At 41.4% G+C, this 14,550-nt stretch overlaps 1 protein-coding gene across 7 annotated transcripts in view; it reads right to left on the bottom strand.

Annotated features, from left to right (window-relative positions):
* The window catches only part of KLF12 (KLF transcription factor 12), a 417,106-nt gene that overhangs the window by 103,922 nt on the left and 298,634 nt on the right, over window positions 1-14,550 (bottom strand). For all 7 annotated transcript variants that reach the window (XM_084876486.1, XM_084876488.1, XM_084876489.1 and 4 more), the window contains one exon: window positions 7,665-7,800. In XM_084876486.1, coding sequence (XP_084732612.1) covers window positions 7,665-7,800 — 136 coding nt within the window. The remainder of the gene's footprint in view (window positions 1-7,664; window positions 7,801-14,550) is intronic.

Genomic DNA, 14,550 nt, shown 5'->3' with positions numbered 1-14,550 from the left:
AGTTTGATATAGGGTAAAGGTAAGAATAAATGCCAAATAGGCAAAGGGTAGGTTTTGTCTGTTGGCTCAGAGCTGCATCTGTGTCCTTCCGTGCTGTCCTGTGGTTCAGAGGAAACTGCATTTCCTAGACGCCCCTGGGGCTAACTTCTCACTGTGGAGCATGGACGCAGTGGAGAAGTTCCACTCTCTGCTCCTCACTGGGCTCAGCAGGGGTGGGGGCAGGGGCAGGGACAGGGACAGGGGCAGGGGCAGAGGCAGAGGCAGGGGCAGGGACAGGGGAAGGGGCAGAGGCAGAGGCAGGGGCAGGGACAGGGGCAGGGGCAGAGGCAGAGGCAGAGGCAGGGGCAGGGACAGGGGCAGGGGCAGAGGCAGAGGCAGAGGCAGGGGCAGGGACAGGGGCAGGGGCAGAGGCAGAGGCAGAGGCAGGGGCAGGGACAGGGGCAGGGGCAGTGGGCAGGAACAGGACAGGGGCAGGGACAGGGACAGGGGCAGGGGCAGAGGCAGTGCAGTCTGCAGGCTGCTGTCTTCCTTGGCAGCACCATTCCAATGGCAGCAGCGAGTTCTCAGCAGCCTCAGCAGGGCCTGGTCTGGCTCTTTCATCCATGACACTGAGAATGCCTTCCTGTAGCTATTAATCTCTAACCTCACTTTTTTTTTTTTTCTCTTCTAGCTTTTCCTTTCCAACCCTTTGGTAACCAATTCCCAATATTAAATCCTATCTGTTTGAAATACCTAGTGGGGCTCTATTTCTCCACTGATGCAGGTGAACCCACAGCCCAGCCTATGCGGAGAATAATATGAATGGGGAGGAGTAGGAGGAGATCATTGACAGGCCAGAAAAAAAGAAAAAGAAGAAGGGACAACATGCTATGATTTACTTATTCTCCTAGAGAATATTTTTCCATTGATTTTGAGAGAGAGAGAGAGAGAGAGAGAGAGAGAGAGAGAGAGAGAGAGAGAGAGAGAGAAAGAGAGAGAGAGAGAAACATCGATGTGAGAGAGACACATAAATTGGTTGTTTCCTGCATCTGCCTTGATCAGGGCTGAGGATTGAACCTGCCACCCAAGTTTGTGCCCTTGCACCTGATATCCTTCAGTGGGCAGGTGCACACTCTAACCACTGAGCAATGCTAGCCAGGGCCATGCCATGATTTCTAATGTTAGCATTTGCAGGTGGTGATAAGGCTCAGAGTACAGCCTTGGAAATAGTGGCTGAGATGAAGTGAAAGTGTAGTTTCACTGTAATTGATCTTTTAACTGGGATGTGATGGTGATATTTGGTTCACTCAAGTGACTGTCAAAATAAGAAACAATAATTCCAGGAAATAAGATAGGGAGAAGGATGGAGGCATGTCAGACTGTGCCATGGAGGCTCAGAGCAGGCGCTGTGTGTATGTATGTGTGTGTGTCTGCTGGGGGCCTGCTCCAAGCTACAACGTGGAGGCTTGGAGCAGATGCCCGGTGTGTGTGTGTGTGTGTGTGTGTGTGTGTGTGTGTGTGTGTGTCCACTGGGGGCCTGCTCCCAGCCAGCCACACTGCAGAGGCTCGGAGCAGATGCCCGGGGTGTGTGTGTGCGTGTATCTGCTGGTGTCTGCTGGTGCTCCTGTGTATTGCTCTCTCAGGCTCGGGGACTGTGCCCGGCCCCTCCTCCTGAGCTGGTCGTGACCTTTAAGGTGTCCTGACCTAATTTGCATATTTCTCTATTATATATAGTATATATAGATTGTTTTAAAAAGTGTCTGGCCAGGCATCATGCTGGCCCTAGGGAGATAAGGATGGTGAGGACATGGTATGTGCCCTCTGTGTACCCAACATGCAGGAGCTAAGGACAGTGCTCAATCTGCACAACCATACCCAGCTACCTTGAGATGATACCTATAAAACACAAATGTGAGCATGCCATTTCCTCTGAATGCTTATCAATGGTTCCCGTCGTCTACCAAATACATGTGTCCTTCCTTTTCAGGCCCCTTCCTACCTCTCCGAGCTGCTTCATCTCCCACCTCTCCTCCATACTCTTATCCACCAGTTAAGAGGAACGTCTGCACCCCTATCTCACGCCAGTGCTCTCTCTGTTCCGGTCTGAGGTATGTGCCACCCCACTGTTTCCTCTCCACCACCCTTCATGTTTTTATCCCACTGCATTTTAATTCATCACACATATTTTGATGCTGAACCCCTTGCTGTCAAGCACTATGAATCATTCATAACCCCAGCCTGCAACATAGGGTTAAAATAAATGGATGAATTCCTTAGTACATGAATATATGACTTATCTTGATAATTCAGGAAATAATTCACATTACTGGCCAAACTTGATTACATTTTTCTTAATTTAAAAAGGGACTAACTCTGTCCCCAAAGCAGATAAAAGGAACTGTACTGAGTGTGCAGTTTCCATGTTGCTGCTAAACCCAGGGAAAGAGTTATTCAGTGACCACTATTTTAAATTTTTCTTTCTTTAGGTTTGGAAGACAGTTTGGCTGATGAAGGTGAGGCGTACACTTTAGGTTTTATCTGTGTTCACTCACAGTAAATCAGCAGTTTTTTCTGACATCCTTCAAAAGGAGAGCGACCTAAACGTATTTATTTCCCATGGCAACAGAGTGAAACCTCCAGGTTTCCCACCAGCAGCCCCGTATCAGCCAGGGAAGTCACTGTGAGAGAACTAGAGCTCCATCCATCCAAAGGTAAGCGCTCTGCTTAGACATGAACGAAGTGGGAATTTGAAGGTGTCCCAAACACCTTAGGATTTTAAATAAAGATATAAATTTCTCTTAGTGAAACAATAATCTGGAAAGTATCTAAGAGCAAGAGCTGAAATCATTTGTCATACTGAGCTCTCTGACATTTTCTCAGACGCAATCAACTCAGCTGGGTTCATTCTAATCAGCATAAAAAGGAGCGACATGACCCAAATACTCTCAAATCTTCCCGTCAAGGGGTGCAAAATAAGATGACACAGTACCATTTCAACACTTCAACAAACTTTTCTGTTTAAAGATTGACAGGCCAAAATCAGTTTGGCTCAATGGATAGAGCGTGGGCTTGGGGACTGAAGGGACCCGGGTTCGATTCCCGTCAAGGGCATGTACCTTGGTTGTGGGCATACCCCCAGTAGGGGGTGTGCAAGAGACAGCTGATCGGTGACTCTCTCTCATGGATGTTTCTAGCTCTCTATCTCTCTCCCTTCCTCTCTGTACAAAATCAATAAAGTATATTAAAAAAAATTCTTTAAAAAAAAAAATAAAAAAAAATAAAGACTTACAGTCAGCCAGGCTGGCGTGGCTCAGTGGTTGAGTGTTGACCTATTGAACTAGGGGATCACAGTTTGATTCTCGGTCAGAGCACATGCAGGCTTGATCCCCCATAGGGGGCATGCAGGAGGCAGCCAATCAATGATTAACTCTCATCACTGATGTTTCTATCTCTCTCTCTTCCTCTCTGAAATCAATAAAAATATGTTTTAAAAAATAAAATGGTTATTAAAAAAGTTATCTAGTGTATTATGTAGAAGACTTACTTAACCTTTTAAACTAGAATAATTATCATTGAATTTTAGGCAGGATTAACGGTTAAATTAGTATCAATTACTAAATTTAAGTACACTTTATATTGGCCAATACCACATGTAGTCTATGAATGTCATTATTTTGAATTAAGAATTGATGTTAAACATTCCAAATTATGTTTAAAGTATTTTATATAACTTAAAATATATTTCTTTAAATGTTTCTTCAAATTTAAAATAAGGTTAATATTTAAAATGTCAAAAAAAATCTGTTTTGATTTTACAGAACAGCAGAGGGAAGGCAGGGATGGGGGATTGAAGAGGTAAGAGATCAACCAAAGAACCTGTATGCAGCCAAAACCGGTTTGGCTCAGTGGTCGAGCGTCGGTCTGCGGATTGAAAGGTCCCAGGTTCGATTCCGGTCAAGGGCATGTACATTGGTTGCGGGCACATCCCCAGTAGGGGGTGTGCAAGAGGCAGCTGGTAGATGTTTCTCTCTCATAGACGTTTCTAGCTATCTCTCTCCCTTCCTCTCAAAAAAAAAAAAAAATCAATAAAAAATATATAAAAAGAACATGTATGCATATACTAGTATGCATAACCCATGGACACTGACAATAGGGTGAGAGAGGCTAGGAGTGGGGGTCAGGGGCAGGCTAGAAGGGGCCAATGGGAGAAAAAAAAAAAGGATATATGCAATACTTGCAACAATAATTTTTTTTTAAAAAAGAAAAGAAAAACAACAACAATATCAAGGCATTTGATACCCTGTTTCCCCCAAAATAAGACAGTGTCTTATATTAATTTTTCTCCCAAAGTTGCGCTAGGTCTTATTTTCAAGGGATGTCTTATCTTTCCATGTGCTAGGTCTTATTTTCGGAGGATGTCTTATTTTGGGGGAAACACGGTAGAATCATTCTCTTCTAAATCATCACATTATCTTTAAAGTAATGAGTTAAAGATTTAAAAAAATCTGAAATTAGTTCATAAATGCATTCTTACTTTTCAAGACTCAAAAATCTTTATTTTGGATGGTTTTAGAAATTCTAAAGGCACAGCATAAAAACAGAAGCTGCCTTAAAGGAATATGGGTTTATAGTCAGACAAACATGGATTTGAATATGAGCTCTGCCTATTAACAGCTGTAGGGCCTCTGGGACAAAGTAAACCTCTGAGCCTGCATTTCTTTATCTGTAGGATAACAGCAGGATCATAGGATGAATTAAATAAAACTGTGTGAGTTTTCATAGAATCTGCCAAAAAGTAAGCTCACTCTTGTTTTTTCTTTCTTCCGCACTTCTAGTAATTTTCTGCTATAATTTAAAAGACATTAACACAATCAAGAGTAAGAAGATTCAGAGAAACAGGAATGTGTTTAAGACATTTAGAAAAGAAAAATAAAGAAAATAGATAACTACCCCCTCAAGATTTTTTTTACTTCCTCTGATCATTAAATGCAATTTTCTAAATTAAGAACCATGATGTCTGAACTAGCAACAAAGTTTGAAGGCAACAATAGTATATTACACTTGCTACCAGAGAGCATTGAAGTGAAATGTACTAAAGATAAGACTCTCTATTTCCAGAAATTCACAAATCATTTTTCGTTAAGAGAGCCGCAAATATGAGCAATATACACAGTTGCTGCTTGAACAATGTGGGGGTTCAGGGCACTGACTCCTGTGCACTCGAAAATCCATGTGTAACTTTTCATTTCCCCCAAACTTAACTACTAATAGCCTGCTGTTGGCGGGAAGGCTTACTGATGATATAAACAATTAACACATGTTTTGCATGGTATATGAATTATTAAATTGCATTCTTACAATAAAATAAGCTAGAAAAAAAGTGTTACTAAGAAAATCATACATTTGCAGTATTTACTTAAAAAATCCACAAATAAATGAACTTGAGTAGTTCAAATGTCAACTCTAATAATAGGAGGAAGACAGTGAAGTGTTTTAATTAGCTGAAATGTAATCCACAATGAACCATATAGAAACATTCTCTTCACAGGCACACATATCAAAGATGCTAGCCAGAGCAACATGGTACTGACACCACTAATTTATGTTGCTTTTGTTCGGTTCTGAGCGTTGCAGAAGGCAGGCTACTCAGATATGGTATGAGTTAAATCATAATGTGCACTTACCAATTCTGAGAGAAATTACACTGAGAAACACAGGCACATCTCCTTAACATCTTCACCCCCTTTCTCCACCATCCACTCTCCCACTTCCCATTTCTCTCTTACTGAAAGTATTATATCCCTTATCCTTTTAGGCCACTTGTTTCTGGTTAAATAGAAATTTATCTGAACAGGACCCTATTTTAGATATTCTGACTCAATTAGATGTTAACTTGAAAGAAGTTGATTGAACTACTCACATAAACAAATGAGGATCACAAATATTTGGAATTAGGAAAAAAAAAAGTAGAGAAATGAGAGGTCTGGATAACAAAGCCAGAGCTTGCCTATTTAAAAAAATATATCATTGTTTTACCTCAGTTAAGAGAGAATTATGATAATTTGCTCCAATGATGTGCCTGCACCTCTCTTTTTCCAATAATCATGTTTGTCAAATTGTTAAGTGTAACGACCCCATTTTACTATCAGGGGTAAAAAAACCGGTAACAGATAAAAAACAAAACAGATGTCCTATACATTGCTGGACACGGGTTTGGTCAGGATTACTGACTTCATGGCTTCTGACTCTTCCCTTGAAATAAGGAAAGGGCGGAGCCTGTCTGCCTGCAGCCCCTCCATGGCCATGCCTTCCAATTCACCTGAATTCACTGATGCCGAGGTGATAAAAGGGAATCAAGTGAATGGATGAAATGGTTGAAATGATCAGTCCTAGCACAGATAAGCTGCTTCATTATATAAATCTATGTAAGTTAAGGTGGCCTCAGGCTCTAGCCACCAAGCAAGGTTCTTTTTTAATTAAAGATGAATGTGTGAATGTTTGGGGAAGGGCAAACAGGGGGTGCAACTTTGACTAACAACATTTGCATTTCAAATCAAAGGAAACATTTCTTAAACTGAAACGTATATTAAAAGTTCATTTTAACAACTAGTAAAATGCTTAATACTAGACATTCAGATAACATTTACTAGCATATTAACTTTTATGCTATGTAAATATAATAGGTAGTAAAAGACCAAATTAAGAGTTCAAACTATGATGATTATTGCACGAGGCAAGACTAGGAACCTGTATGAGAAAGGAGAGTTTCAACCAGAGGAAATTACCTTGTGGGCTGCTAATGTAAATAATAATACATAGTACATAGAGATATGCTACTCATTCAGTGCACACACACACACACACACACACACACACACATGTTTATATTCTAAAAATTAAATAGTAAATTATAGTAAAATGCTATACTAATTTTTTTAAATATCAAGGCTTAATATGTACTTAGTAGTTAATATTTAGGGGGAAGGAATTAATATATGGTAAAATAATTTTGAGTAAACTGTTAGTTAACGTATGTCGGCAATAACAGTGCCTATTTAAATCCTCATCTTTCTTCAAGATTATGTTGTTAAAATTCTTCTAGATAAAAAATATAAGTGGACTAGCCATAGATTCAATTATAAATACAGAATTGACAGAAACAAAAGATCTGTTTTCAATAAGCAAGGGCTGAAATCTAACCCTAGGGACTGCACAAAAGGAAGGAGAAAAGATCATTTTAAAAATTACACGTGGTTCTGATTTTTCAAAGTGGTAACATATTACTTTCCAAATTTGAAATTTCAAAAAAGCTATTCCATACTTTCCTTCCAAAACAAAATGACAATACTTGCTATTTTTATTTCTCTTGACTGTAATATATAAATAATAATGATGATGATCATAATTGGATAATGACATTCAGAATGAACAACTTTTTCAGAATTAAGAATAAGGGGCAGGTGGTATCAGAAAAGATTCAAAGAAGTCTTAATTCTAATCAAAGCACATTTTCCCCCCCAACTATGTTCTCCTTCCAAAGAACATCAGGCTGAATGGAAAGAAGCCGGCACATGTGCCAGGTCAGGGCTAGAATGACATGTCCAGGGAACAGGAGATGCCGCTATTTCCATTATCCATTGAACACCTTGGCAATTCTTATTTCATCCTGAGAATGCGATACTTACTCTTGAACTGCTCTGGCTATGGAAAGGGCCGTGGATCCAGTTTCATTAACGCTATCTAAGGTCACATTTGGCAGGTCATCATCATCACTGTCACTTTTACTTTGTCTGGGAGATAGGCCTCGGGGGTCCATTTGTGCTGGGGAGAAAAGGCATATATATGAATTAAAATTAGCATGCAGAAAGTTAACCTGGTCCTGGATCAATACCAAGCATGGAAGGTCTCTTCTGTGTATATCACGCACATGGAATTCTCTAGAAATCCCAGGAATTAGTGAAAGTGACGTAGTTTATGTACTGAGCACTCACTGACTCTTTTCCCTTGTTCATTTGATTTACAAAACGTTCATCAGCTCTCAATAGTTTCAGAATATGACTACGGAATATAAACTATAAAATCCACGATATTATCTACTCTGAGGAGTCAGATGCTAATTAGGTAGCCCACAAGTTAGTGCTGGACCCTCTGGCTTCTCCTTGCTTCTGCTGCCAGAATCCTGGCCACCTGACTGTTCTTGCTTACAGCTCTCATAATCAGCTGACAGAAGAACAAGGTTTGCAAGACTCAAAATTTTAAGTACTTTTCATACTTCAGTGAATGACTATCTTCAGTTTATTACTACAATTTGAGTAGAAAAAAAAAATGACAGACGCAGTAGTAGTGTTTTTAATTATGTGGTTATATGTGCTAAAAAGTATTCTTTGTATCCATCCTGATTTCAGTTTTCAAAAGGGCATTTCCAGATACACCCCCCTCCCCGCCCAGCTTCCACCACACTGTGAATTTACCAAAGCAAGAAACACTCCACGACTTGAGCCCTGTTGACCAGGACTTTCAGATCCTTTCAAATGAGAGGATTATAGTCAACATTTCATACCTTAACTCGTATTTTAAAAAAATTAGATTGCATTTCCACCTCCTCCTCTCTGTGAACAGCTTTAATAACCATAGTGTAGGATTTCCATCAGCCCTCACCTCAAGCACAAAACACCTTCTAAATTAAAAGCACTGCACTAGCTGCCAATGGCATTGTTAGAATACGTGGCTTCAAAGCCAGCCAGTTCCAAGCATATTGTCACTCCTCAAAGTGCCCAACAACATTTCTAAAACCACTGCTGCTTACAAAAAGCAAATCCACTTAAAGTCATGGTTACAATGACATCCGGGTATATTTACAATTTCATTTTTTTCTCAAAAATTTTTTTCTTACTGTGTATTATGCATTAGGGAGATTATCAGGAAATGCTAGTATTTCATCATATTTTACCCAGAAACAGACAATTTTTTTTTTATGATTCTACCTAACATTTACAATATGAATAGAAAAACTATACCTAGAGAGTTTCACATGTTTGTAACTAAACGTGGTTAGGAAGGAACTTATATCTGTTGAACCTACTGCCACACATTATTCCTGTAAATATACACATTTTAAAATGTAGTATGAACAATGAAAGTGCTTGGTAATTGTTGGTTAAATTAAAGAGAAAATAACTCAAATAACCTAAACCAGTGGTTCTCGAGCAAGGGCAAATTTCTCCCCAAGAGACATTTGGCAATGTTTGGAGACATTCTAATTTGTCACAACTTGGGAAGAGGGAGCTGTTATTGGCATCTTCAATGATACTCCTAGCCATCCCACAATGCACATGACAGTCCGTCCCCCATGACAGAGAATTAACTAGTCTAAAATGTCAAGGGTGCCAGGTTGAAAAACTCTGAGCTTGACATTTAAGGGTTTGGATATAGAAACTAGAAAATATATTAAGTCATAAATTGGATTATCCATATTTTCTGGCCCTCAAATAAAACAATACACTGTTATGTGACTTAGCCCTCACCAATTCTCCATATACAAACATCATTCGCTTCCTCAAATACAGTAACACTCATTAAGGGTTTTGTCCCACACATGGTGGGACAAAAAAGACTTTCTGTCTGATCTCTAGAGAAGATTTCCTAGATGAGGGATGTTGGATAAACTCTTTCTAGAAAGGACAAGTTCTGCAACCATTTGATAACAGAGAACTCCTTAAGCATTCAGTCACTCCAAAGGCACTGAGTCACTGTATCATTAAAGATTTGTCGTGGCAGCAGGCAACAGAAACGGGCTCGGGATAACTTCTATTAAACAGAATGTGCTGGGAAGATACTGAGTAGCTCAAAGGAAGTAAGGTGACGATGAACAACCAGCACTCACGCGGCATAGGTCAGAGGGATCATACAGGCATTTCAACCGGGAATTCATAGACAGTTTGTTGTGGACAATCTGTTATAGAATGATTCTGTTACCAATCATTCATAACTACTCAAATCCAGCCAAAAAAGAGTAACAGATCTATCTAGGCTTCCGAATCACATATTGTGTGGTGTTATATATGCCTGCAAATGTCAACAGTTTAACATTTAAAGTTGTTGAAACATGATGCACTGAGATCCCTTTGCCAAGATGCCAACTTAACAGCTAGCTGAAGATTAGGGAATACTCTGGTGGTCCTATTTTGTCCAAGGAAACTAGAGTTATCATAGGCAAGAAATACAACTCAAGGAAGATACGGACAATTAACTAATGAGCAACCTGACTCTGAAATTTAAAATCTAGCCATATAAAAGACTCTAAATAGATGGTGTGAGAGTTGATCATCTAAATTATGTTATGTTTATATTTCAATGAAAGTTTAAAATATGCTATCTTTTTTTATGTACTCTTCAGGAACATGATAATTGAGGATTTCTTTCCAATATTTTCAATCAATATTATGAAATACATCTGCTACCATCATGCTGAGAAACTCTTTTTTACCCATACCTTCAGCCAAGTTGAGGAAGCAATTAGAAAGGCTTTTTAAAATCTGCATTGCTGATTAGGTCAGATGATTAGCTTATCTGCATACTTGCATAATCCCATTCTCCTTTTATGAAATGTGGGATAAGGACATCTGCCTTCCTTAACCTCCATTAGTCTCTGAGTTTCTCAGTTCATTTAGCAAGCACCCATTCACTGGGGTGCCCATTCACAGAAAATGGAAAAGTACCCTGAGCACCAGAACCAAAAACATACCCACCTCCCTACATAAGAGAGCGATACTAGTAGTGACCTACAGGCATCTGAAAGGAATGTACATGTGAGATTCTGTTCCTTTTCAAGAGGAAAGGGATCAGACCACTTGGAAAATGCCAGCCCATTGCTGGTGGAGGTGCTGTGGAAGACTGTGTGAGCTTCGCTCGCTGTGACGAAATCCCTGGGAGGATAACTACAGAACCCCAACACCTGACGTTGAACCCATTTACTCTGACTTTCAAATACACACTTAGCGGTAAATTGTTCCTGTAAAGGTCACCCCAATAAATCATGATAAATGACTTATGATGAACCTGCTGGCTTGGCACCTGGTCACCATCCGAAGAAGCCCAGGAGAACCCAAGAGACAAGCTGCTCAGCGGGCAGCCAACCCCAACTGATGGGAGCCATGCTAGATGGACCAACCACATTGCAGCCACCCATATGCATGACTAGCTTAAGCATTTCCTGGCAAAACCCATTCCAAATATTTGACTTACAAAACTGTGAGCAAATAAAATAGTTGCTATTTTAATCTACTAAAGTTTGGGATGCTTTTGTTACACAGCACTACAGCAATACAAAATCAATGTGCCATGTTACTCTCCCAACTCCTTCAGAGATTTTCTGGCAATGATGTGGACACGGGGCCGCTACAGTTAGAGTCAGCCTATCACTCTCCTCTCTGGTCTCCTCCTAAGAGGAAGCCTAGCCCTAAGTAGCATACATTTAAGTGAGCTATTAATATGAAAAAGAAAAAGAAAAGCTACATGTTCTATCTGACATATTTTCTTTCTCAAGTCAAAATATGTCAAATGTATTTACAGTTCCTTTGGTTCTGAAGCATCTTCCTTGATCCTTGGCAGTGCCTCAGGTGGGCTTCTCCCAGAAGGGGCCATGGGTTGGCATTACTGCTCAGGAGAATGAAGCTTTCCGACTCAATGTCACCTGGGTGGATCCTCCCAGGGTGGAGGTTACCCAAAGTCCAGTACATTTGCCTCTCGTCCATGCATCTGAGATATGCTCACTTTCCTTTCCCCCAGGTCACAGTAGACTGGCACCGACACAGGGTCCTCAGTGCATTCTCACTTCCCCCACCTCATCCTAGGCACTCTCCCAACTTCCTTAGACTTCCTTAGGCCAATTTGGCTATTCTTAAAGGAAAGGACATTTTTTCCTTAAGTCACCATATTAAATATGTACAAACAAACATCTATGAACATGCATGGACATTTACAAAGTAACCTTTTCTAACCAGAATGAATCACAGAAGGAATTATTCAAGCCTATCTACATCCACCATCAGGGCCGGAGGGGAGAGACGGGGACACAGATGGACAGAAGGGGTGTGAGGCAGCCGGAGGCTGGAGTGCTGTCAGCCTTTCTCCCCCCCATTCAGTCACTGACAGGCTGCCTGCCACCCACAGATGCCCTCATTGTTCGCCCTGCCAAGGCTGAAGCATGCCCCAGTTAGGCAGGAGGGCTGCTGCTGCTGGAGAAAGAAGGGCAGTGGGAGAAGGATGGGCGGGAGGGGAAAAAAATGTTTGGCGGGGGGGGGGGGGGGGGGGGGGGAAGAAGGTGCAGGGTGGAAGTCACAGCATCATAGCATCTGAGAGTAGAAGACTATCCTCTTAGGAGCAATTCCTGTACTCATCTGGTGCAGAACTTGATCCTAAAAGGATAGGCGCAGTGTTTCTTTAGGATGAAAACAGAGCTCTGGCTTCAGAGAACCTGGGTGTGACTTCTGGGCCTGTCACTTGCCGCCATCTGACCTTGGGCAACTGATTTCCCACAGCTCCTGCCTCAGGTTCTCCTGCCCTTGCTGCTGCACTGAGCAAATGAGATAATGTATGCAAAGCATTTAGTACCCTGCTTGGCACTTAGCAGTCAATCATCATTCCATTTTATTCTGACAGTAAATCCAGTGCTCCTTCAACCATCCCTTCTATCACAATATTTCCAAGTCCCTCACCTTTTCCTGGACTAATTCAAATTAGGCAGTGTTTTTTGTTTTTTAATACTTAAACTGAAAATACCACTACAGAATATATATTGGATAATATATAAAACCACTACTTCTGTTGACCCACAAATTCATTTATGGATTCGGTTAGCTGATATTTATTGGGCGCCTATGAGGGACCAAGCCCTCTATGGGGTCCTGGGGAGAAAGCAGCAAAGAAGGCAGATTAAAATCCCTGCTTCCACACTGGCATGAGACCGATAACAAACAGATAAATAAGAAAACACATATTCTATCAGGTAAGTGCCATGGAGAAGAATGTAACAGGGAAGTGGGCAGGGCTGCTGAGAGGCAGGGGAAACTTTTAGAGGGTGGTCGGGAGAGACCTCACAAAGAGAATGGCATCTTAGCAAGGAAGGGCCTGAGGAGTAGAGGGAGGCTTACAGATATGGTTTCTTTTTGGGGTGTGGCTGGCAGTGGTCAGGTACAAAGGCTCTGAAGTGACGCTGGTTTTATATGTCTGAACACCTCCAAGGAGGCTATCTCTGCAGCTGAGAAAAGGAGAGCGAAGTAGATGAACACAGACAGGAAGGTGTAGGGGGTACAAAGGGCTGGGTGACAACATAAGGATTTTGGGTTGCATTCTGGGTGGGGAGGAAAGCCATTGGAGAGCACCAAGCACAAGACTGACATGGTCTGCCCGACCGGCATGGCTCAGTGGTTGAGCATCGACCTATGAACCAGGAGGTCATAATTCGATTCCCAGTCAGGGCACAAACCTGAGTTGTGGGCTGGATCCCCAGTGCGGGGCATAGAGGAGGCAGCCAATCAATGATTCTCTCTCATCAATGATGTTTCCATCTCTCCCTCTCACTTTCTCTCTGAAATCAATAAAAAATTTATTAAAAAAAAAAAAAGGATGACATGATCTGAATTCTGTCCTGTGATAAGGATCATCCTGGCTCTATGAGCTGGGAGCAGGAGATACAGGCATAAGAATCAACAGAGACGTAATACTCTCTAAAAATTGCACCACCTTTTTCTCTTTGGGCACCTTGAGCTGGCTGCACATACTGTAACGTAGGACTTTATTACCTGAAGGGTGATAAAGAACACTTTTCATAATATATTGGTACAATTAGTGTTCTGACCTCATTTTGGTTTGAGAATATCAGTTGCTCAAATATATGCCTGATATTTCTAGCATATCAACATATAGAATGAGAAAAAAAATTCCTAAGTAAATAAAACCTGACTCAAAATATGGTGAACTCCGAGATTACGACCAGCCCTCCAGGGTCCCATTCTGCTTACTGATGTTTCCATAGGCTGTCTTTATTTCTTTCTTTACCTTTGCTGCTACTAATGAAACTCTATGCCTCACAGTAGCAACTGTGACTGATACCCCAAATGAAGACTTAAAATAATTCAATCAGTTATGTAAATCTTAGTTGTTGCTACTGTGTAGACATAATATGCAATTTACTCATTTCCTCCCTAATTCCTATCTGTACACTTGAGATAGTAATGGTGCCTGCTCCTGTTAACTTTAAAAAAATAACCTCATAATCCTATCTAATAAAAGAGGGGATGTGCTAATTGACCATCACACTCTCACACTCACAAAGATGGCAGCACCCATAGCCAATAAGGAGGAAATTGCTAATTGACTGCCATACCCTCAAAGATGGTGGTGCCCACAGCCGCAAAATGGCGGCGCCCAGTCCCCTCAGCCCTGCTAGGGTGGCAGGTGTGCGGCATGGCTGGGCCCGCCCCCAGGCAGGTCTGGCTGTTCCTTGTGCCTGCCTCCAGAATCTCCCAGACCCCTGAGAATCCCAGCCACCTAGGGCCAGCCTGAGGTGCA

This window comes from Pipistrellus hanaki, assembly GCF_964339955.1.
Source record: "Pipistrellus hanaki genome assembly, chromosome: 3".
NCBI lineage: Eukaryota > Metazoa > Chordata > Mammalia > Chiroptera > Vespertilionidae > Pipistrellus > Pipistrellus hanaki.
The sequence above is the reverse complement of the archived record's forward strand: the minus strand, read 5'-3'. Positions and strand labels throughout refer to the sequence as shown.